The following is a 23,171-nucleotide window of genomic DNA, read 5'->3' on the forward strand; positions in this document are numbered from 1 at the left end:
CAATTGTTTTATCACCTTTTTGTAATTATATATATCACTTAAAAATAACCTTCTTTTATACATTCTAAACACAACAAATTGAGTTATCTTAAAACTGGTTTTTAATTGAGTAGTTTGAACATAAATTGATTGTTCCAAAATTAATTATTCGAAAAAATAATTATATAAGTAAAAGACTATTGAAATAAGTTTAGTTTTTAGCCTTCCCAACATATAAATAATACACATACAATACAACAGACGTATACATATTTGTCTAGAATTATTTATAAATATGAGATTTTATTCTGAAAAAGTAGATTTGTGCTAAAAGTTTTTACATGGATGACTTCCAGATGCATTCTTGCATGGCATTTGGTTCTGATTCCTTGACTCAACTCCCGCTACAAGAAAATAAGCAGTGTGCCTGAGGATTAAAAAAAAAAAGAAGAATGTAAAATTGAAATTTTTAGTTACAACTTACAAGTCAGCAATCATTTTGCACTGAATTAACATCTACCTTTTACTCTACTTATTTTGATTTTTATAGATATATTTCTAAATACATGCATTGATTCATAAATATATTAAATTACAATATTCAAACTTGGACACAGCCACTAAAATGGTGACACACCAAAATCAAAATGGTTTCTAACACTCGCATGAAATATGTATACAAAATTTTAGAAATTTCATTACAAAAAGATGTGATCTGATGAAATTTCCCCAAAAGAAAAAATAGAATAGCAAAAAAGAATAGCAAAAAACTAAAAAAGGAAACTTCGATTTTAGCGTATATGTTTGAGCCTTATTCAGCGGATTTTCAAGTAACAATTTTTTTAATGGGGAAGCGTGTCAGATGTTGGATTTATTTGATTTTTTTTGTATTCAAAGTTGATATGTTTTAAATAATGTAGTGATTTAGTTATATTTTAAAATTGATGGCTTCGTATGTGTTAAATGGTTGCATCATCACCATCTCTTTGAATATGATCGGTTGCTTGCTGGGACGGGTGGTCAGTTATACGGCTAGGTGGGAGCAATGATGGGATGTTGAGAGTCAGGACTTGGATGCAAGTTTGGTGAGAGAAAATGGGGCTACGATCGTCGGTAAATCAGTAGGTGGAGTCACCTATAAGGACATTCTGATGTTAAAGTAAGTGTCCGTACGATGAAGTAGTTAATTAGCATAAAAAGATGACGTACTTTGAAAGATGGGTAGGTCTCTCCCCTTTAATACCTTGTACTCGACTGGACCCTTTTGCTTAAGCTTAACTGCTTTGAAATTTTCACCAACTGTCCAAATCTTTTCTAAAAAATGGTATGACACGCGAGTCACTTTGGTTCATACGGGTCAAAAATCTGTCTGATCAGTAGTTCACTAAATAAATTTTCGACTCTTATTAAACTGGATCAAAACATAATCTATAAAATGAGTTTAGTTTTAAGTTTTAATATGCGCCACTCTACAATTTTATTTATCAAGTTTTATAACTATATTTTTATGTTTTTATTTTTGTATGTCAAATTATTTGGTCTCTTCTTAAATTAAAAAAAAAAAACATGTATTAGACTTTTGTATATCTTCCCTTTATTGTATTAGTGAGAAGTATTTTGTTCTTGTTTATGTATCTTGAGAGTTGAATGTAATACTTGCTATTATTGGGTGTATGTGGAATCTAGAATTGAGTAGTAGAATATCACTACTTTAATATATCTTTAGGTGAAGTTATGGCATATTGTTTGCCTGAAACTTAAAGACTTAGGTTTTAAGACAATTCACATTAATTCCTTTTGTATCAACATTATTATTTTGCGCATGCATGTATATGTATATTATAAAAAAAATGTTTAGTATTGTCAGATTTATCGTTGAATTTAGCGTTACAAAATAGTAGTGAATTTACCGATAGTAAAAATGTCAAATTTGCCAGGTTAAATTATTACTAGTAGATTTACATTTTTTAGAGTAAATTTGTTGGTAATAATTGGAGGAAAAACAAAAAAATAGGTGCGTAATGTAGGATCGGATTTACTGTCGTAAAAATTTACTGGTAAACTCATTTAATGAAAGGCTATGTTTTAGTGACCCGCAATGGTTTACTGTCAGATTTATCCAATAGTAAATTTGACGGTTATTTTACTCTAAATTCGAAGCGCGAACTCTTTTTCCCTTCATTTCGAATCTCTCTCTCTCTCTCTACCCTTTCTTCTCCCACTCTCTCTAACCCTCTCCCTCCCACTGCTCTGTCATTCCCGCCACTGCCTCCTCAATCTGTCTTTCTCCCCTTTCTTCTCCCACACTCTCTCTAACCCTATCCCTTCCTACCGTGCGTCAGCTCCGATCCTCTCTGGCAGCCCCTCTCCTTCTCGCCGTCATCCATTTCTGCCGGCCGCCACCAACAGCGCCGGCCACCACCAACATTCTCCTGTCTACCTCTATGTTTGCATTCTTTGGTAAATAAATTTTTATTTTTATTTTTTTTAAATTTAGAATTAGTTTAGATTTTAGTTGTTAATTAGTATTGTGATTTAATCAGAAATAATTTTAGTTGTTTGTTGTCTTTGTACATGAACATAGACTTTAAGCCGAACCACGTTAATTTATTTTGTGTCAACTTTTGTCAGAACTCATAGGCCAAGTTTATTTTGAATATATTTGACATAAAGAAGGTCGAATTCACAATGAGTATATTTTGCAAATAAATTTGAGTATTAACCAATGTGGTTGATTTTATATGAAGGATTAAGTAAACGGAGGTTTGTTAGTGGTGATGATTTTGAAAACTTGAAACTCGATGAAAAATACAAATCAAGGTGGAGAGAGTTCATTAATGGTGGCTTGTATTTAGGGGTGGAAAAGGGCCAGGCAGCCTGCAAGGGGCCTGCAGCCTGATTTGTGTTTGGCCTGGACTGGCCTGGCCTGTTATAAAATAGGTACAGATCCAGACTCTTTTAAAAGCCTTAATACATTAATAGGTCAGGCCCAAGCTCACTAATTAGCCTTATAGGCCTGTCAGGCCTGCCTGGGCCTGTTAAAATATAATTAAATATATAAATAATTATTTATTATTAATAAAATTATGAGATATTTTAAATTTATTATATTTTATTATAAATATTTTTGTATATTTTAAATATGTTAAAAGTTTAAAATTTTTTATAAATATTAAATATATGACATATTACATATAACTATTTTTATTAAAAAATAATTTTTTTAAATAATATTTTTATTTTTGTAAAAAAAATTATTAGGCCTTTTAACAGGCTTCAGGTCAGGCCAGAATGAATAACAGGCCAGACCTAGTACTTTATAAAGAGCCTATAACAGACTGCAGACCAGACTCAGGCCAATCAACTGTATGACAGGTCAGGCCTGTTAAGAGCAAAGCCTGGTCTGGCCTGGCCTGTTTCCATCCCTACTTGTATTCTATCAAATTTGATAACTTTTCATTCAACTTTTGGTTAGCTTAAAGATTTTTTCAACAATGTACCCATTGAATGATATTTGTCATGGTTGATAGCTTGGTAATTGGTTTGGGTTAGCTGTGGAGTGGTTAGTATATTATTGGAGGTTTTTTTTTTTTTCTATAAATTGAGCTTAGTTTTGAATTTCAAATTACACCATTCTACAATGTAAGTCATCTAATTTTAGAGTTATATTTGAGTATTTTCATATTCTGTATACTATATTGTTTGGTTTGTCTTTTAGAGAATATTTGTGTTAAATTTTTGTACATTCTGTTTCTATTTGTGAGAAGTATTTTTCTCTTGTTCATTTCTTTTAAAAGTTAAGAGTATATACTGTAAGATATTTTTGTGTCTATCTTAAACTTGAGCTTCAATAGTGTCACCACTTTGATATCTCTTTTATTAGAGATTTGTCTTTATATATGAGTTATCACTTCTTCTTTTTTCAATGATTTAAATAGGATGGTGAGGAAAATTTAACAGCTAGTAGTAGAGTATTATCATCATGAATCAAAAAAAGAAAAAAAAGACTAAGACTTTTTCTTCTGAAATCACAAACAGAAACTAACAATTACACCTTCATATTTGCAATCTCCTATCAACTCTGTTTCTTTCGCATTTTGTCTTTTTTATATTGAACTTCTTCTCTTCAAAGATTTTGTTATGTTTAGCATTCTATATGCTCTAAATAATGGCATGAAAAACTGACTCTATTCCTCCCTGATGTTATTGGCATTGGTTGATTCATCCATGAAAGATTTGTTTGTTGTCTTTATCAATGGACATAGGCTTTACGTGGAACTACGTTGATTCTTTTTATTATGTCTCTCCATGTAATTGGTCTTTTTTTTGAATAAGTGGTATCAAAGTTTAAGATTGAGTTTTGGGTCAAATTTGTTTATAGATGAGAATATTTTGGAGATGATTTTGAATATTAACCAATATGATTAATTTTGTACGACGTTTCAATTTAGATAGAATTTTGAAAATTGATGAAAAATATAAGGCATAATGGAGATTGTATTCAATGGGTACAAGAAAAAATATTGTATCTAATGAATATAAGAAAAAAACCTATACAAATTCAAGTGCTAATAGAAATGTTGAGACACATTAATATTATAAGATATTTTTAGGTAGAGTGGCAAATGAATCGAATCTGCCGGACTCGTGAAATCTACCAAAAAAAAGGTAAATTGCACTAGGATTTAAGAATTTGTCAAATAAAAAAATTTGTCAAACCCACACCACTAAATCTGTGCGTTTTGGCGGTGGGATGGGTCGACTCAGCAGAACGGACTGACTTGTTTTATTAAAGTTAAAAATTTTTGAAAAGATAATTAAAAAAATATATTACTAATTTGATTTTGAGTTAATAGTCAAACTAGTCCCTAAAAGATAAGACATTCTTCAAATTCATCTTTAAAAGATTTTTTCAATCAAATTGGTCCTTTAAAGATTACGAATTAATCATATTTGTCTTCCTGTCACTCTATTAATAATTTTCTTCAAAGATTGATGTTGTAAAACGTTAATTAATAACATATATAATACCTGATATGTCTAATTGAATATTGACTAAATAAGTTTATGAAAATTTATTAATTTAGTCATTTTTTTCAATCACAAAAATTGTATTCTCAATATGATTTAGTGATTAAATTGATAGATTTTCATAAACATATTTAGTCAACGTCCAATTGAACATGTTATGTGTCATGTATGCTATCAGTTAATATTTCACATTATTAATCGTTGATAAAAATTATAAGTGGAGTAATTGAAAGATAGATATGATTAATTCATAATATTTAAAAAACTAATTTGATAAAAAAAATCTTTTAAAATAATTTAAAAAATATTTTATTTTTTAAAAATCAATTTGACTATTAATTTTTTAAATTTTTTATTTATATTTAATTTTTTAATTATTTTTATATTAGTTTTAATTTTATTTTTTTAAAGTTAAGCGGACTAATCCGCTAATCCACTGTAAAATATGGCGGATTAGTATTTTATGCTACTTCACTTACCCACTTTGTCACTCTTTTATTCTTACATGATGAGACTTGAATTTAAGTAGAGTGACCTTGATAACTTTATTAGAGAAGTTTATTTTCAAATAGAGTTATCATTTATTTTATACCTCTTTCAGATTTCATAACGAAAATTTTGTTTGTTGTCATTGTCTAATAACGCTTTTTAATTTCTATATGGGGTTGGGGGTTGTGTTGAACTGGATTATGGGAATGAGGGGGGCTAAACATGGATGTGGTGTCAGATGTATACAACTCAGACCGTGCGACACATTAGGTGCAACACGGAGGGTCTGATTTGTATCAAGAGAGATGTAGCCAGCAACACGCAGGGTCCGTGTTGAGGCGAGCGAGACAGCAACAACAACACGGAAGGTCCGAGTTGTGCCAACCAAGACGGACCATGCGAGTTGTTGCATGGTGGACACGCGGCTCGCAAAGATAGCTCTCCTAATTCGGTGCCCCACAAACCAAAAGGACCCTTACCATCCGAGTTATGTGTTTGAGCCTTCACTTTCAAACTCAAGCAAACTCCATTGTTCCTCTTCACTTCTCTGTTGCTGCTACTTTGAATGGTGGGGAGAATAGAAAAATGCCAAAAAAAATAAAATTAAAGATGTTGATCGTCCTGAGTTTCATATTATGCACTATATCAGTCATTCTGATTATGTAAGTTTGTTTAAAATTTTTTTAGATTTTATAATTATAATTATTATTGTTAGAAATTTAGTTATTAGTATTATTGTTAGGATCTGAAGTTAGAAAGATGCATAGAATGATTAGGACTATTTTTTAATTTTTTTTAGATTTTTTCAGAATTTTTGTTAAAAAATTATTATTTTTACTGTGTTAATTATTATTATTGTTAGTTAGTGTGTTAATTAATTATAACATTGTAGTTGCAGTTCAAAACTTTAAAAGGAAAAATGTAATTAGTTTTTTTTATTTGTTTAATATTTTTTATTATAATTATTAAAATTGTAAAAGAAGAAGTGAGAAATTAAAATATTTAGAAACAAATGATAAAATGTAACCGAATTGTTATTAATTTTTGGATACAACGTTTTATTTTTTTTAAATATTTTATAAATTTTTAGTTATTTATAATGGTTTGGAAAGTAAAAATTATTTAAAAAGGTGATAGTTTATTTTTGTTAATTGTAATTAAAATTCTAAGGGAATTAATTAGTATTGTAATTAGAAAATAAATTAACAAAGATAATGACAATAATTATTAATATCTTTAAGAATTTAGAAATATGTGTTTAATTTTACTAAAGTAATAGGTAATAGATAATTAATATTACAAATAATAATGTCTAGATCGTCAATATATAGATAGATAAACTACATCTGTAATTTACTAATTTTTTTTTTAGATTTGATTATTAATGTATGTATATGTATGTATTATGATTCTATGTGTATCTGTATGTATTAGTTAATGTTATTAATATTTCATTTTGGAAGTACTAATTATTTGTTTTAGTCGAATTAAGTCAAAAAATTCATCACATATGCCTAGTTTGAATTAATATTTGTTGTTGACAAAGAAGTGCAAATTTTGTTAACGATTGTCTATAGTTAAAAAATTCTTGCCTTCTAGTAGAATGTTGGTGATGGTTAATAAGTTGACTAATATTTTGTTATGTTTTTTGTAGAAATTTAGAATGTTGACATGTGACCATCCAGTTCCGCCGGATCGGTACAACGATCGGGTGGAGGACCATTTACGAATTATTGGTTTTTATCATGCATCTCAGATTGGTGTCGTACAAAATCAGAAAGCACTCGTGAATGCCCTAATCGAATGATGGCACCCTGATACACATACGTTTCACCTTCCAATTGGTGAATGTGCCGTAAGTCTTGAAGATGTGGCTTTAATTCTTGGTCTTCCGACGGATGGTCTTCTAGTTACTGGGGTCACAATGAGTAGTTTCTCAGCGTTAGAGGCGGAGTGTTTGCATCAGTTTGGAGTTGCACCGCGTAAGTCGGAGTGTAGAGGATGCTGCATAAAACTGACTTGGCTGCGGGATCTAAAAGAGAACCTCCAGTTGACTGATGAAATAAGTATACAGAGGTATGTGAAGTGTCACATTATGCTGCTGATTGGAACGATCTTGTTAGGAGATAAATCTGGGGCAGGTGTTCACTGGAAGTTTCTACCCTTGCTTCGTGATTTTGCCGGTATTGGACAATATAGTTGGGGATCCGCATGCCTAGCACACCTCTACAGGGCGTGATGCAAGGCATCTCGTTACAACTGTAAGAAAATAGATGGTCCAATAACACTTCTGCTCTGTTGGGCTTGGATGAGAATGCCCTATCTATCGCCGCTTCCCAGGGAACTCAACAGTTTTCCATTAGCCAACAGGTAATCTTATTTTACAATCTACCTGTATGTTTATCTTTAAAATTCAGTTTAGCTAATTGAATATATCATATTAGGTGGCGTAACTGGGAGCGTGGTGATCGACAATATAGATATCAGAATCTAGCTCAATTTAGGAAGGCCTTTGATGAACTCCAGGAAGGCCAGGTGTGTTTTAACCAAGGAATTATGAAGCATTGTTATTGTTATTGGTATTCTGGGTGGTAATAATGAGATTCTTTTATTTTTTCCAGTTCGTGTGGGTTGCCTATGCTGTGGATCGCGTGGATCCAAACATAATTCCTCCTGAAATCTTTGTCCAGTCGATTGTATGGACCGCTATAGTTCCGTTGGTGTCCTTCGAATGTATCGAGTGGCATGCTACCGATAGGTATAGGCGACAGTTCGGTTTCATTCAAGGAGTTCCTCAGCAGGTTACGAACTTGGAGACGGCGCATGGAGAAGTTCTGACTGGTCCTAAGAATCTTAACTGGGCCACAACACCGAGTCATTCAAATTGGGTGATGCATTGGACAAACAGGTATAACTATGTTCTTTCTGAGCTTCCCATGCCTTCACAGCATCCATTGGAAACTTACATGTACTGGTACCGGTCAAATTATGGTCACCGCTTGAACTTGTCGAATCTTGTGGGTGAAGACAGTGATGAGGGTAATGAGGATATCGATGAGGGTAATGATGATATGGATGAGGGTAATCAGGATATGAATGAGGATAATCAGGATATGGATGAGGGTAATCAGGATATGGATGATGACAATGAGGAACTGGAACCACAGTCGCCGCCACCGTCCACTCCGAATCCTCTTCCACAAGAACAACCTCAGTTCCCAAGCCAGTACGTTCCTCAGACACAGTTCAGCCCGTCATTTCCAACACCTCAACAATATTGGGGTCTGTCACAGTTTGACCCAGGAGAAGGAGGTTCTTTTAGTCAACTGCTTGGGTTAATGGCTGCAGATTCAGAACAATCACAGTATGGCAACCAGACTGAGTTCCTGCCAGGTAGGTATTCATTGGATGCGAGGCTCCCATGCCATACATCATCAGTCGCCTCTGGCGGGTTTGCATCTGTTGACTCTAGTGGAAGTGTAGATGGACGCGGAGTCTATAATAGTCAAAATCCTAACCGTGTATCCATGGGACCTCTTCAAGAAGATGCTAATACACTAGAGCAAGAAACCAACGAGTATCTAGCAGATGACCCGGATGATGAGGACGATAATGAAGAGGATGACATAGAGGAGTTTGATGAGGATGAGGAATCCCGCAATGATGGTATTATTTTTTGTATTTTGCTTTACATGTTCGATTAGCTATTCATAGATGGTATCTTTGTGTTGTTTTACTAAATGATATGTTGTATCCATGTTGGTTTGAGTACCTAATGTCACAATATTTAATTATTTTTACTAAATCATTTACAGGGCAGTCACAAACTCCGGATGACAAAGGCAAAGGTTACAATCTGAGGATTGATCCACCACGTCGTAGCGCTAGTCGCTACACTCCATCTGTGTTCAAAAAGGCCGCAAAAAATGCAAGAACTTGGTAAAGGATGTCAGGTGGACAATGAGAAAGTAGTTGTCCTGTGTGTATCAATCTTATTTTTGTATTTATAATGTGGAGTATGGTATGTTTAGAGCATTTATGTATTTATAATGTGAACTATGGTATGTTTAGAGCATTCATGTATTTATAATGTGGAGTATGTTATATTTAGAGCATTTATGTATTTAGAATGTGGACTATTGACTATGTTTTACAGGATGGTATGTTTAGGGTATTTATGTATTAGTTGAAGTTAATGAATCGATTATTTGTGTGGACTAATTATTAGTTGATGTCATATTATAAATTGCTACAGATTTAGGATAATCAGGATGGTCATAGTTTATAATGATGTATAGACCAGCTTAAGGTTCTATGATATCAAACAAATCATGCCACAATGTTACAATGTTACTTATATCATACGTTGTTAACTCAAATGGACAACTCATGCTGAAGCATATAATGCCACATACTTAATATCATCTTGGAATATGAATCTACTGATGATCTCTCTCGGCATTTGAACCACCTGCCTAACGGCATCTGCTACAGCTGTGTCCCTCAGCTCCACATAGCCTACATCGCCTAGGACGACGTAAAATTCGTGTGTCCATCTCGTTCAAGAAGCGCGTCATTTTGGGGCGACCTTTTGTGACGTGTCTCAGGAACGGATTCGGGATGAACCGAGGTCCGTTGTAAGCAGGCCATGTAGTGGGGTTACCTAGTGGCCTAAACCTTGCTCGGTACACCCGCCGAACTTGGTCCATCTTATACACATCATGAACATACACTTGTCAATCCAGTCGCTGGTTGGCACAACATGCAAATACATGTCGACAGGGGATCCGATCCACCTGGAACTCACCACAGTCACATCGAAGGCCACGTAGGTCCACTGCAAACTCCAGCCCACTTGGCATCTCACGCACCTCAAATACCTCATTCTGCCGGTCAAAGCAACTAACCTGAATGTTTCCTGATGCAAGCTGGTTTGCATGCAACTTCGATGTCACGATCTCAGAAAAGACATGGCCAGCATTAATCCGGGCTTCCGCTTCCGCTCTTTTTCAGGTAAACAACTCGTTAAGCCTGTAGAATGTTGCCTTCACAAGGGCAGTAACGGGGAGATTGCGTGCACCCTTCAAAACTGAATTTATGCATTCCACTAGGTTTGTCGTCATATGACCCCATCGATATCCACCATCAAAGGCCAACGCGTACTGATCTCGGGGGATACGGTCTAACCAGTCAGTGTAGGCCGCACCCCGTTCTCGTAAACGCTGGTAACGCATCTTGTACTCTCGCACCGTCCTCGAATATCCTGCAAGATAAAATGAAGTCAACACACTAATTGATGGGAACGTTGTAGAAAAATTAATTGCTTTAATGATGGTTACCTATGTTGACGACCAGTTTCTGCAAGTACGGCGCCTTGAATTTTCTCAGAAAATTTGACTCTATATGCCTGATGCAAAACATGTGAAAAGCTCTAGGAGGTGACCAAGCCCCGTTGCTCTTGACAACAGCTGCATTTATGGACTCGTGACGATCGGATATCAGTCCCACACTATCCCGGGTGACTACATGCTGACGAAGGTTACTTAGGAAAAAGTGCCACGCATCTGAAGTCTCTCCCTCGACAATAGCAAACGCAATCGGGACGATATTGTTGTTACCATCCTGTGACACTGCCACAAGTAGACAACCCTTGTACTTTCCGTACAAGTGAGTCTCATCCACCTGGACAACTGGCTTACAATGTCTGAATGCTCTAATGCAAGGGTAATAACTCCAAAAGACACGATGCAACACCCGAATATCAGTCACCAAGTCATCGCCTTGATATGCAGGCATAGTCTCAAAATGAACAATAGCTGGTGGCTCCTTGTGACACATGGCCTCAAACCAAATAGGCAACGCTTCGTACGATGCTTCCCAGCCACCAAATATTTTTTCCACTACCTTTTGCTTTGCCAACCATGCTTTCCGATAACTAACGGTGTAGTTGAACTTCGATTGCACCTCTGCTATAACCGATTTGACCTTTAAGGCGGGGTCAGCCTCAACCAACAGCTTAATTGCTTCTGCAATTGTGGCCGAATCCAGCTTCGAATGATCTTGAGAAATTGTGGCTCTGGTACATGTGTGACTGCCATTATACCTCCTTATAACCCAACAGTACTTCCGGCTGATCATACTAACCCGAATAAGCCAATCACACCCAGACCCATATTGTGTACACTTCGCATAAAATATCAACGGCTCAGACTCATACACCCGGTAGTCTACGCTTCTTCGTATGGTATACTGTTTTATCGCTTTAATAACAGCTTCCCTGGAACTGAATTCCATCCCAACGGCAAATTCACCATCTGTGACAAAGGGAATTTCTGCCACCAGGACAGCCATACAAACAATTTTAAAAACAGAAAAACATAAACATCGTGTATAGAGGTAAAACAATTACGATAAAAATCCACAAATACTAATTTACTAATTATATTTAATATCATTTACTAAATCAGTAATAATAAATACTGGTAAACAAAAACTCTATACTACTGTAACTTCCATTATTTTATTGCTTTACATGTTATACTAATAAATACTAATAATTTACTAATTTACTAGTTACGAATATAATTTAGTAAATTCGAAATAATTTACTAACATATTAATTAACCAATTTATATCATCGTAATTTATTAATTTACTAATTGATATTAGAGTTAGATGCAGAAACAGAAAAAAAATAAATACTTATCGAGTATATTCTCACACCTCACTTAGCTACTTGGTCCAATTATGAAGATAAATTAATCAAAAATTGTAATCTTTCTTATAAATAAGGAGAACTACGTACCTGCATTGATATAATCCGAAAACTCCGGAATATTCATGGCTTCCAAATCCAACACTCGCATGAATGATGGCTCCTCAAACGGTACATCGTTTGCCAGTGCAGTTGCCACATCAGACACATCCGGAGCCATAGCTTCGTCACCTTGAACCCCATCTCCATCTGAACCAACAACTTCGTAGTTGCTTTCGAACTCTTCTTCACTATCACTATCATAATCTTCCCGTAGAATATTCCGGTCGGCCTCAGATTGCTCAAACTCAACATACAAGTCGATAAACGAGAGGTGACTCCGATTTTCAAAATACATGGAAAACATATCTTGCAAGCTCGCCTCATCTGTTACATATTTGGTTTGAAATTGCACGAATCCACCAAACACTTGTATAGGATATCTATATAGAATACATGATATTCTTTTTGCCCTCTCAGAATGAATCTTTTCACAGATCACACCTTTAAGCTCTTCAAATGAGATTGTGAAAGGAATCACCACATCCAATGGATTTTCACAAACAAATGTTACTCCTTCAGATGTTTGTAATAAAATCTGACCAAAATAATACACCTTCAATAATACTTTATCACTCATTTCTCTCAATCACATTAACAGGCTTGTGAACTTGGGTTTTAAAATTTGAGTTATGAAGACAAAGAAGAACGAAACAGAGGAACTAACCAGCTGAAGAAAGTACCGTTGAAGAAGAAGAAGAAATGCGAGTTGTTGCTCTAGTCCAGCTTTCACCCACTTTTATTTAAACTCACAACCAAATCGGACCATGCGATTAGCTTTCTTGAATTCAAAAAAAATTTAAATAACAAAACTCGGACCCTCCGAGTTCATAATACAACACCTAAAAAAAATTCAACACTGGTTACAAATCGGAGGGTACGATTACCACCCTCCAAAATTCTTTCTCCTCAAATCGGACCAACCGATTTCCTATGACAGCCAAGCAACATAAACAAGTCGCAGGGTCCGACTTGTAGGGCCTGACACCATTAGCTAAGCAGGCTCATATAAAAGAAAATGCGCATGCATAGGAATTAAATAAACTAATAAGATCTTAGTTATTAACAGTTTGGAGAAAGGGAGCTCAGCGGCAAGAGGATTGTAACATGAGAGAAGCAAGGAGGTCAACCTCTTTCAAATATACAACATGGGTTCTGGCAATGCAATGTGGTTGGACTCTCATGTCGATCCGAACGAATTATCCTTTCCATGAAGCTTCATAGGGTCTTTCTGTCCAAGTGGAGGTAGTCCGCATCTTCACAGACATGTCTATTTCACCGAGCCTCTCTCCGAGACAGTGCCCAGATCGTTACGCCTTTCGTGCGGGTCGAAACTTACCCGACAAGGAATTTCGCTGCCTTAGGACCGTTATAGTTACGGCCGCCGTTCACCTAAAAAGCTTCCCCACATTTCTGTATTGCACCCCGTGCCTCCATATCCAAATAACACACACACATAGCTTCCATATAAAAAAAAAATGAGCCGTCTAATAACGTATGTTTTAACTCAAATTACGTTTTCTTTTTTTTTTGTGTTAGTTTGATACCCGTAGAATTCTATTTATTTCCTAACATCAGACAGGTATAATACAATTTAGGAGTTTTCAAATTTAAATTGACTTAAATAAAATCGTTTATTCAATTCAATTTAAAACAAAAATCGATTAAAATTGTATTAATTTATATTTGATTGAATTTTATTTTTACAAACTACTGGATCAGATTGAATTTTGAATCTACTTTTTATAACCAATCTAATCCAATTTAAACAGCACAATGTGTTATAATATTATTATTTTATTATTATATTTATAATTATACTTATAACATGTTCAATTTGTTATACATTTTTATATTATTTGTGCATTATTATTATTTAATAAATATTTTATGTTCAAAATGTGATTTATTTATATTTTTTAATAAACCTATAATTTTATTTCTATTGTTATATTATCATTGATTTTTTAAGATATTGTTGACAATTGTTATATTATTGTTGATTATTTAAAATTTGATATTGAGACTTATTATATATATTTAATTTTTATAATTTACAAAATCACAAATCCAATTCAATCCAATTCAATCCAAAACGTTTGATATTGAATCAGATTTTTTTTTAAATCATCCAATCTGAATTGCACCGTAAATAAAATTAATTTGCAAATCGAATAAATTTTTGACTCAAAACTTATTCAAATCGTATCGCGAATACTTCTAGTACGAGTGTCTCGTGTACGTTTGTGATTCATATTATCAAATCAAAAAGGAAAAAAAAATTTGTTAGAGTGATGAAATTAATAAAATAAAAAATTATTAATTTATAATTTTTGTCAGGTATAAATTTTGCTACTATTTTAGTTTAAGAATGATTAAATCTATATATTTGTTTATTTTATTATCTTCCTGGTTATTCAAATCAAAACAAGAAAGGAAAGAAAAAGAAAAAGAGAAACCTGAAGAAGTTGATGAGTTTGATCTTAGATTCATCATCAATGTCGGAAGTGGAATCTAATGCCTGTTGCATGTGATGTAGCCACCTCTCTGCAGCTTCATGTGTCACATCAAATGCTCCATGCCTAGCTATTAGAGCAGGATGCCCTGCATTCCATAAGAAATTAGTAAGGGGGTGTTTGAAAAAAAAATGAATTGAATTATAATATAAATATTATATTTATAAAAGATATATATAAAATAAAAATTAAATTGATTTGATAATTAATTTTTATATTTGAATTAAATTAATTTAAGAATTTAATTGAATTAAATTAATTTAAGAATTTAATTAACATGTGTTCATAGAATGCATGATAAATTTATCATTAATAAAAGATTTTATATTTTTATTGTTTACTCTCTATTTATATTACACAATCTTCCACTATTAGTTGTGTGCCTCTAGTTTTGTCAAATCATCACCGTCTATTAGAGCTAGTGAACTCCCTTAAAATCTAATGAAATTTACAAATCAATTCTTATTTTATATTTATTGTAAGAGAAAGACTAATTGATTTACAAATCAAAATAATTTCAATTTATAAAGAACTATTAAAACACACTCTAACATAGTATTTGTTTTTAAAGATTGAAATTAAAATTAAAAGAATGAGATTCAATATTATTTTTTTGTCAAAGACTAAAATTAAAATTTTAATTTTGAGACATAAAATTTTAGTCTTTTTAATATTTTTAAAAAATAAAGATAAAAAAACTAAAATTTTTAAAAATAAAAACAAATTTTAATAACATTTATTTTTAAAAATACCATCCTCTAATTTTTTAAGTTTTCATTCTATTTCTTTCACCAATCTCACCGTTTTAACTTCACCTCTATTCTACTCTTAATTTCTCATCATACTATGGCACCTATTTCCATTATATAAAATACTGAAACATAACTCAATATTGATTTTTAAGTTACCTCTTCTCTGAGAGTAGAGAATAGGACCACCCATTCTTTGAACAAGAAACTCGTATTGATTTTGAATTGCTTCTTCTTTCTTAGACTTACCAAATATTGAACGAAACCATTCTTCCTCATCATTATAAACCCTGAAGAAAAATTAAAGAAATCAATATAGTATCCGTTAGCTACTATTTAATTAGCTTTATACACATTACGACTTAGTTTTAGTAAAATTTTTATTTTTTTAAAGTAACTTATAAAAACTAACTTTTAAAAAATAACTTCTAAAAAGTTATAGTATCGGTAAATTAAATCAAAAATAATTTTTAATAAATATAAATAATAATAAATACATTTGAAAAAATAAATTTAAAAATTTAAAAATATTATAATAGATATTATTATAAAAAATAAAAATTTAGATATTAATTAATATATGAAGTTATCTTAGATTTTTTAATTTTGATAAATACAAGTCATTTTAAAAAGTTTCACTTTAAGTGTTTTGAAAGGAGTAAAAATCTCGTGGTATTAACTAAGAGAGTATGAAAGCCTTACAGAGGAGTATTACAAGAACCATTGAGTGCTAATAGCAATGAAACAGTATAAAAGAAGACAAGAAAAAACACAATCAATACTATAAAGAAAGTCTCGCAGGTAGTGTTAAAGGAAAAGAGAATTATTGTCGTTCATCCATTGTCATAGCTGAATGATGGAAAAGAAGAGGAATAAAGAAGCAATATTCAAAAGGGGAAAGAAGTCGGAGAAGAATTTTCAGAAAGAGAGAGCAATATCACTCAACGCTATTATCATTACTTACCTGGTGATAACGGCTTGTCATTTTGGACACAACTATCATCATTACTTACCTTAATCCTCCTTCTACTATTTTTCTTCGTTACATTACCTCCCTCTCTAAACATAACCTTGCCATCAAGGTTAAATTGAGGAAAAGCATTAGTAATGTCTGCAGCAGATTCCCAAGCTACCTCTGCTGCCTAACTTGGACCCCAGCGGATCTTCACTTGGAGTTTCTCATGCCCATTTTTTATAACTGTTCTGCTATCCAAGATCTTAGAAGGCTGGAGAATCGGCCCAATCTCCAACGTCTGTAGCAGAAAAGAAAGATACTGTGGAACGATGTGTTGTACCAAAATTGAGCCCAAGAAAGTAAGTCCTTCCACTTGCTTGGGTTTTCGAAACAAAAGCATCTAAGGTACATTTTCAGAGTTTTGTTGACAACTTCACTTTGACCATCGGTTTGAGGGTGATACGCAGAGCTCATAGCTAACTTAGTGCCCTGTAACTTGAATAGACGCTGCCAACATTTGCTGATGAAAATGCAATTTCGATCTGAAACTATGGAGTTAGGAAACCCATGCAATTTAACCACGTTTTCTATGAAAGCTTCAGCCACTGTCCTACTATCAAAATCATGTTTCAGCGCAATAAAATGGACAAATTTAGAGAGTTTGTCCACCACTACCATGATAACCAATGCCCGTGAGACTGAGGCAAGGCAGTGATAAAATCCATACAAATTTGGTCCCAAACTTGAGCAAGAATGGACAACAGTTGCAATAAACCAGCCGGCCGCTTCGCTTCGGTTTTGGCTTGTTGACAAATGGCACAGTCTAGCACATAACACCGGATATCCCCCTACATATTAGGCCAATAAAAATTGGACGCGATCCGCTCAATTGTTTTGGCAATGCCCGAATGACCGCCGATCATACTATAATGGTATTCCTTTAAAATAAGCTTGATCAAGCTATTGCCTAAAGGAATAACAACCTTGTTCCTCCAAAGAAAAAGGCCATTCTTTGAAGAGTAATTACCCTCAGCTTGAGGATTTTGCCTGCATTAAAGCAATAGGGCCTTTAGTGAATCATCGGCTTGAAGATCCTCCTTTAAAGTCGTGACCCAATCAAGTTGAGGTGTAGAAAATGTAGCAAAGAAGCACTGTGAAAGAGCATCAGCTGCAACGTTCTCCCAGCCTGGTTTATATTGAATTTCAAAGTCAAAACCCAATAACTTGTGGAGCCATCCACTTCTGCTGTTCTAGTGTATGCAATGTTTGGTCAACCAATGCTTTCAAACTTTGCTGATTCGAGAGGATAATGAAGTGCCTCCCTAATAAATAGTGTCGAAATTCAACCATTGCCTCTGTAATTGCATAAAACTCTTTGACATAAGATGATTGTTGCTGCATAGTGGAGGACAATTTTTTTTAAAAAATAAGCAATTGGGTGCTTTTCTTGTTTCAGAACCGCACCAATGCCTATCCCCGAGGCATCCGTCTCTAACTCGAAAGGCAACTCAAAATTGGGTAGTGCTAGCACAGGTTGGGAAGAAATAGCGTCCTTGAGACGTTGGAAAGCCGCCGATGCCTGAGTGCTCCATAGAAAAGCATCTTTCTTTAATAGGTCGGTAAGGGGTGCTGCCAAAGTCGCATAACCCTTGATAAATCTGCGGTAATAACCTGTGAGAAATCCCCTAAGCTGCTTGAGATTCTGGGGCTGCTTTCATTCATAAAAAGCCTTCACTTTGGCTTGCTCCATGTGCACTCCATTTCCGGAAATTGTATGTCCCCAAATAATCGATTTCTGCTGTGCCAAAAAGGCATTTAGAGAGCTTGGAAAATAAACACTCCCATTGCAGAATTTGTAAGACCATCTCAAGGTGTTGTAGGTGCAACGCCCAAAAGGAATTATAAACCAAAATATCATCAAAGAATACAAGTACAAACTTCCGTAAGTGAGGCCGAAAGACATCATTCATCAAATGTTGGAAGGTCACTGGGGCATTGGTAAGTCCAAACGGCATTAAAAGCCACTTGTAAAGGCCTTGGTGGGTGCGAAATGCTGTCTTGTGCCTATCCTCGGGTCTCGCCAAGATTTGATGATACCCGGACTGTAAATCAAGTTTAGAAAAAACAGTAGCACGAAATAGTTCATCAAGCAACTCATCCACAGTTGGGATTGGGAAGCTATATTTGATAGTAATTTTATTCAAGGTTCTATAGTCAGTACAAAAAAGCCATGTTCCATCTTTCTTTTTGACTAATAGAATTGGAAAAGAAAAATGGGCCATTACTGGGTTAGATGATTCTGTCCTCCAACATCTGTTTCACCATCAATTCAATTTGATTCTTTTGGCTATGAGGATACCGGTATGGCCGCACCTTGACCGGTTCGGCACCCTTAGTCAGAGGAAACAAATGATCATGCGCCCGTTGTGGTGGCAGTCCCTTGGGTTGAGCAAAAACTGTGCCACAAGTGTGGAGAAGGATGGTTAACTCTAGGTTCAACCCTTCCGGAAGCTGTAAAAGTGTTTCTGCTCTCTCATCACTTTGCTGAAGTTGAACCGTGAATGCCTCCGCTATGGCGTCGGTGTTGACCAATCGCCCAATATGGTGAAATTGAGCTTGAGACAGGGCTGAAGAAGTCTCACCCTGCACTGTCACAAACTGTCCCTCGTGCCAAAAACGAAGAAAAGCAGCGTCGTAATCCACAATATGAGCTCGCAGAGTCCTCAACCACGGGGTGCCTATCACCAAATCTCCTCCCGCAACATGGAGAACAAAGACCTCCGGAATGGTAATCTTGCAAACTTGCAATGTCACTTCCAGGGAGGAAATTCGCCCCTCTACATCCATAATTGCGAAATTACCCACCATAACACGAACACCCGGAGCTGGATCAATCGGAAGGTTTAAAAACTTGGCAATGCGCGGCTGGATGAAGCTATCGGAGCTACCCCCGTCAATGAGAGCTTGAACATCTAAACCCCTAATCTGAGCCTTGATTCGAATGGATGCAGGTCCAGAAGTGTCGTGCATCACATTATAAGATAGATGATGTTCAATTACTTGTTGATCAAGTCGTTGCAACAATTTGCCGCCATTGGGGACCTCCTCAATTGAAATCCCTGGGGAAGCATCTAGCTCTAGCTCTACCTGATAGAGCATAAAATGTTTATTTGGGCATTTGTGTGTGGCAGAGAACCGCTCATCACACCAGTAACATAATCCCTTGTCACAGCGGCTCTGGATTTTGGCATGTGTCAAACGCTTGATAGAACTCTTGGTAGGGATCTACTGCTACGGTGGTGTAGGTAGTAACGGAGGTAGAGTGTTGCAGGGTGGTGGTCGCAACGGTGTCGTGTGTTGGGGCGAAGCAAGAGGTGGCCTATAGTTAGAAGGGTCGTGCGTGTTCCTTGTGGTGGACGAGAATTTGTCCTCATACAAGCGCGCAAGACTGACAGCTCGCATCAAGGAAGGGGGCACTGTGCCTTTACTTCGCGGCGAATATCCACCTGCACTCCACTGATAAAACAATCACGTAGTGCATCCTGAGGTTCGATGCTGGATCGATTCACCAATGAAACAAATTCGGCATAATAATCAGACACAGAGCTGTGTTGTTAAAGCTTGAATAAGAGTTCTCGCGGGGACTCAAAGAGAGAGGGTCCAAATTCGATCTCAATGTCGCGCTTGAACTGAGCCCATGATCAGAAAGGAGCTAAGCATTGAGCCATTTGAAACCACGACACTGCCATGCCGGTCATGTGCATTACGACGAGACTGACTTGTTCTTCCACTGGAACTCGAAAGAAATCGAAGTATTGGTCGACAGGAAATATCCAATTTAGTGCATCCGTTCCATCAAATTTCAGGAGATCAAAGCTCACCCTTCTGTACAGTTGTAGTTGTCGTTGGTGATGATCGGCTCCAGAGTTCGAGCCTTGCGGGGAGTCACACACGACGGAATGCCCGCGATTCGGATCAGAGAGAAGATGGGTGAGAGTGGACTGGATCGCTTCTAGCTTCAGATCTGTAGCCTCTGTGGCGTGCGCGCGTTCAGATCTGCCTTCCTCGGTGGCCGCTTCGATCATTTGATACAAATGCTTGATGTCAGCCTCCATAGTCTTCATCCGAATATTGTCGGCCATTATCAATGAGAGCACCCAATGGAAGGGGTAAAGATCTCGTGGTATTAACTAAGAGAGCATGAAAGCCTCACAGAGGAGTATTACAAGAACCATTGAATGCTAATAGCAATGAAACAGTATAAAAGAAGACAAGAAAAAGCATAATCAATGCTATAAGGGAAGTCTCGTAGGTAGTGTTAAGGGAAGAGAGAATTATTGTTGCTCATCCATTGTCACAGCAACACCTGAATGATGGAAAAGAAGAGGAATAAGAAAGCAATATTCAAAAGGGAAAAGAAGTCAGAGAAGAATTTTCAGAAGGAGAGAGCAGTACCACTCAACGCTACCACATATAGCCTTCCAACTTTCTATTTAAGGTTCTCTCTCTCATGCCTTTTTCACTATCCTTTTATTGCAAATCAATTGCCATCTGTCTTCGTTACATGTTTTTAAAAGTATTTTTATTTTTTTAAAACTGTAAATACAAGCACATCATTTTTTGATTTACCAAATACAAAATGAAGAGTTTATGTTTTTGAAAACACAAATCTCTTCAAAAAATTTTATTAAACTAAATCTAAGTAACATATTCTGTAAATGCGGGTACGGTATCCAACTAGAAAGGATAGATTATATATGTAAAATTATAAAGAAAAAGAAATTAAATCTAAAAATAAGTTTAACTTTAATAATATTTGAGTAAAAGTATCAAAATAGAGATAAAATTTAGAACAATTTGATATTGATTTGTTTCATTTAAGTGTAAATTAAGTTCAAAAAATATAAAGATTGTAACAAATATTCCGAAAAAAAAAAACTTGTAAAAGTTGTTCCATCCTAACTAACTAACTAACGCTTACCTCAAGTAGAAAGTCATAACTAATTTTGAAGTGTGTGTTAATTAAGAAGTTTACACCAATTAAGTTCTCAATCAAATCTTATTATATTTTAATAAACATTTTAATGCACAAAAACTCGCATCTTACTTAGAGCCTCAATTTGCACACACATTTATCTAAGTGGCTTTTGTTGTGCCAATAAATTATATTGTGCTAACTTAGTTAAATTTAATTACTAAAAAAATTTGGTCATGATGAAAATAAGACTAAACGAGGCTAGATGACCTCTTATGAGGAGCCATAATTAGATATTTCTAGATGATACATTCTTTAATTAATAAATTATAATTGCTTTAGTGGATATTGATCCACTTTTATTTATTAAATGTATGTAGAAGTAATGAAAATAGAATTAGTTGAGATGGCGAATTATATATAATTTATCCAAAAAGTCTTAGTTCAAGCCATGAAGAAAAAATAATTATAGATTACTATAACGAAGAATATTTTAGGGAAAAAAATTGGATACCAACTCATATGTATTAATAGATACTAAATATGGTACTATAATAATACATTTAAAATTAACCAATATAGCAAAGTACTAAAATGTTTCTCTTATAAATTATATATAGTAAAGGGTGTTTTGAGAAAATAATTTGAACACCAAACTATTTTCATATATTTTTTATATGATAGTTAGATAAATTATATATAATGAAAAACATTTAAAAAATAATTTAAACACCAAGCTATTCCTATATCTTTTTGATATAATAGAAAATAGGAAAAAAGAAAGAAGATAAAAAAAATGTGTGTGGGTATTTTTTTGTTGTATGCAAATCTATATAAATAATAAAAAGTAGCCAAATTAAAATGGTGAATTCTACCCAACCCCCTCTAAAATAACATGTAAGTTACTCTTTATGATGTGTTACACTCTAATTGGTCATTATCTTAACTATGGTTAAATTATTTTATAATTACTACTTGAGATGGGTAATAGTATAATTATCAAAAACTCCATTCCCGTTGAAGCACCCTTCCAACTCCTCCATTCTTTTTTCATCATGTAGCTTCAAATCCTTCCAAGCATGTCGTCAACGTTTGTGACAAAAAACCGACAGTCGTCATCTACTGTTTTATTACGCAATTTCTTCTCTTTCTTCAGTGCTCTATTACGCAAATTCTTCTCTTTCTTCAGTGTATCATCCTTAACGACGTCGTTGAATTTCCTTCTTCCGTAACTTTGTCGTCCTTCCCAAATGGCCAGCGCGAACGTCATCTCCTGGTCCTCTCACTCAATCCCTCTTTTTGTCCTAGAATGATTAGTTTGGTTATTAAATTTTGTCATTAAAAAATATATCTTTATTTAATTACATGATGGAACATATATTCATATGTAAAATATAATATAATAAAATAAATCTATTTAGAGTATTTAAAAATATAATTAAAATCAGAAATATACAAATAAAATAATAAAATTTGTACTCTAAACAAGTAAACATTTCTTTTATCATACATGAATTATTTAAAAAAATAAATAAACTGTTAAAATTAATAACACAAGTTTAAAATGATAAAATTTGACTTTCTCACAAATATTTTTTTATAGTATTTTATTCTTTTAATTTTTAATTTATTAGTACTTTATTATTTAATTAATAATTAACCA

The 23,171-nt window shown here is 34.3% G+C and overlaps 3 protein-coding genes across 4 annotated transcripts in view; 1 reads left to right on the forward strand and 2 right to left on the reverse strand.

Annotated features, from left to right (window-relative positions):
• Positions 1–249: 249 nt before the first annotated feature.
• Positions 250–23,171, reverse strand: part of LOC107470984 (two-on-two hemoglobin-3) — a 26,695-nt gene continuing 3,773 nt past the window's right edge. The window contains exons 2-4 of one of the 2 annotated variants that reach the window (XM_016090420.3): positions 15,738–15,868; positions 14,773–14,917; positions 250–406 (exon numbers count right to left, since the gene is read on the reverse strand). In XM_016090420.3, the coding sequence (XP_015945906.1) occupies positions 307–406; positions 14,773–14,917; positions 15,738–15,868 (376 nt within the window). In that variant the 3' untranslated portion in view covers positions 250–306. Of the gene's footprint in view, positions 407–14,772; positions 14,918–15,737; positions 15,869–16,255; positions 20,900–23,171 lie in introns of those variants that run through there. The other variant, XM_021132791.2, reaches the window with a different exon arrangement.
• LOC127742698 (uncharacterized) lies at positions 7,619–9,710 on the forward strand. The gene is made up of 2 exons (XM_052255397.1): positions 7,619–9,165; positions 9,315–9,710. The coding sequence occupies exons 1-2, from the start codon at positions 8,097–8,099 to the stop codon at positions 9,440–9,442; spliced, it is 1,197 nt and encodes a 398-aa protein (XP_052111357.1). The 5' UTR covers positions 7,619–8,096; the 3' UTR covers positions 9,443–9,710.
• LOC127742697 (uncharacterized) lies at positions 9,718–11,890 on the reverse strand. The gene is made up of 2 exons (XM_052255396.1): positions 10,839–11,890; positions 9,718–10,762 (listed from the first exon to the last, which is right to left on the reverse strand). The coding sequence occupies exons 1-2, from the start codon at positions 11,848–11,850 to the stop codon at positions 10,509–10,511; spliced, it is 1,266 nt and encodes a 421-aa protein (XP_052111356.1). The 5' UTR covers positions 11,851–11,890; the 3' UTR covers positions 9,718–10,508.

The sequence above is a fragment of the Arachis duranensis genome, chromosome 10 (assembly GCF_000817695.3).
Source record: "Arachis duranensis cultivar V14167 chromosome 10, aradu.V14167.gnm2.J7QH, whole genome shotgun sequence".
Taxonomy (NCBI): Eukaryota; Viridiplantae; Streptophyta; class Magnoliopsida; order Fabales; family Fabaceae; genus Arachis; species Arachis duranensis.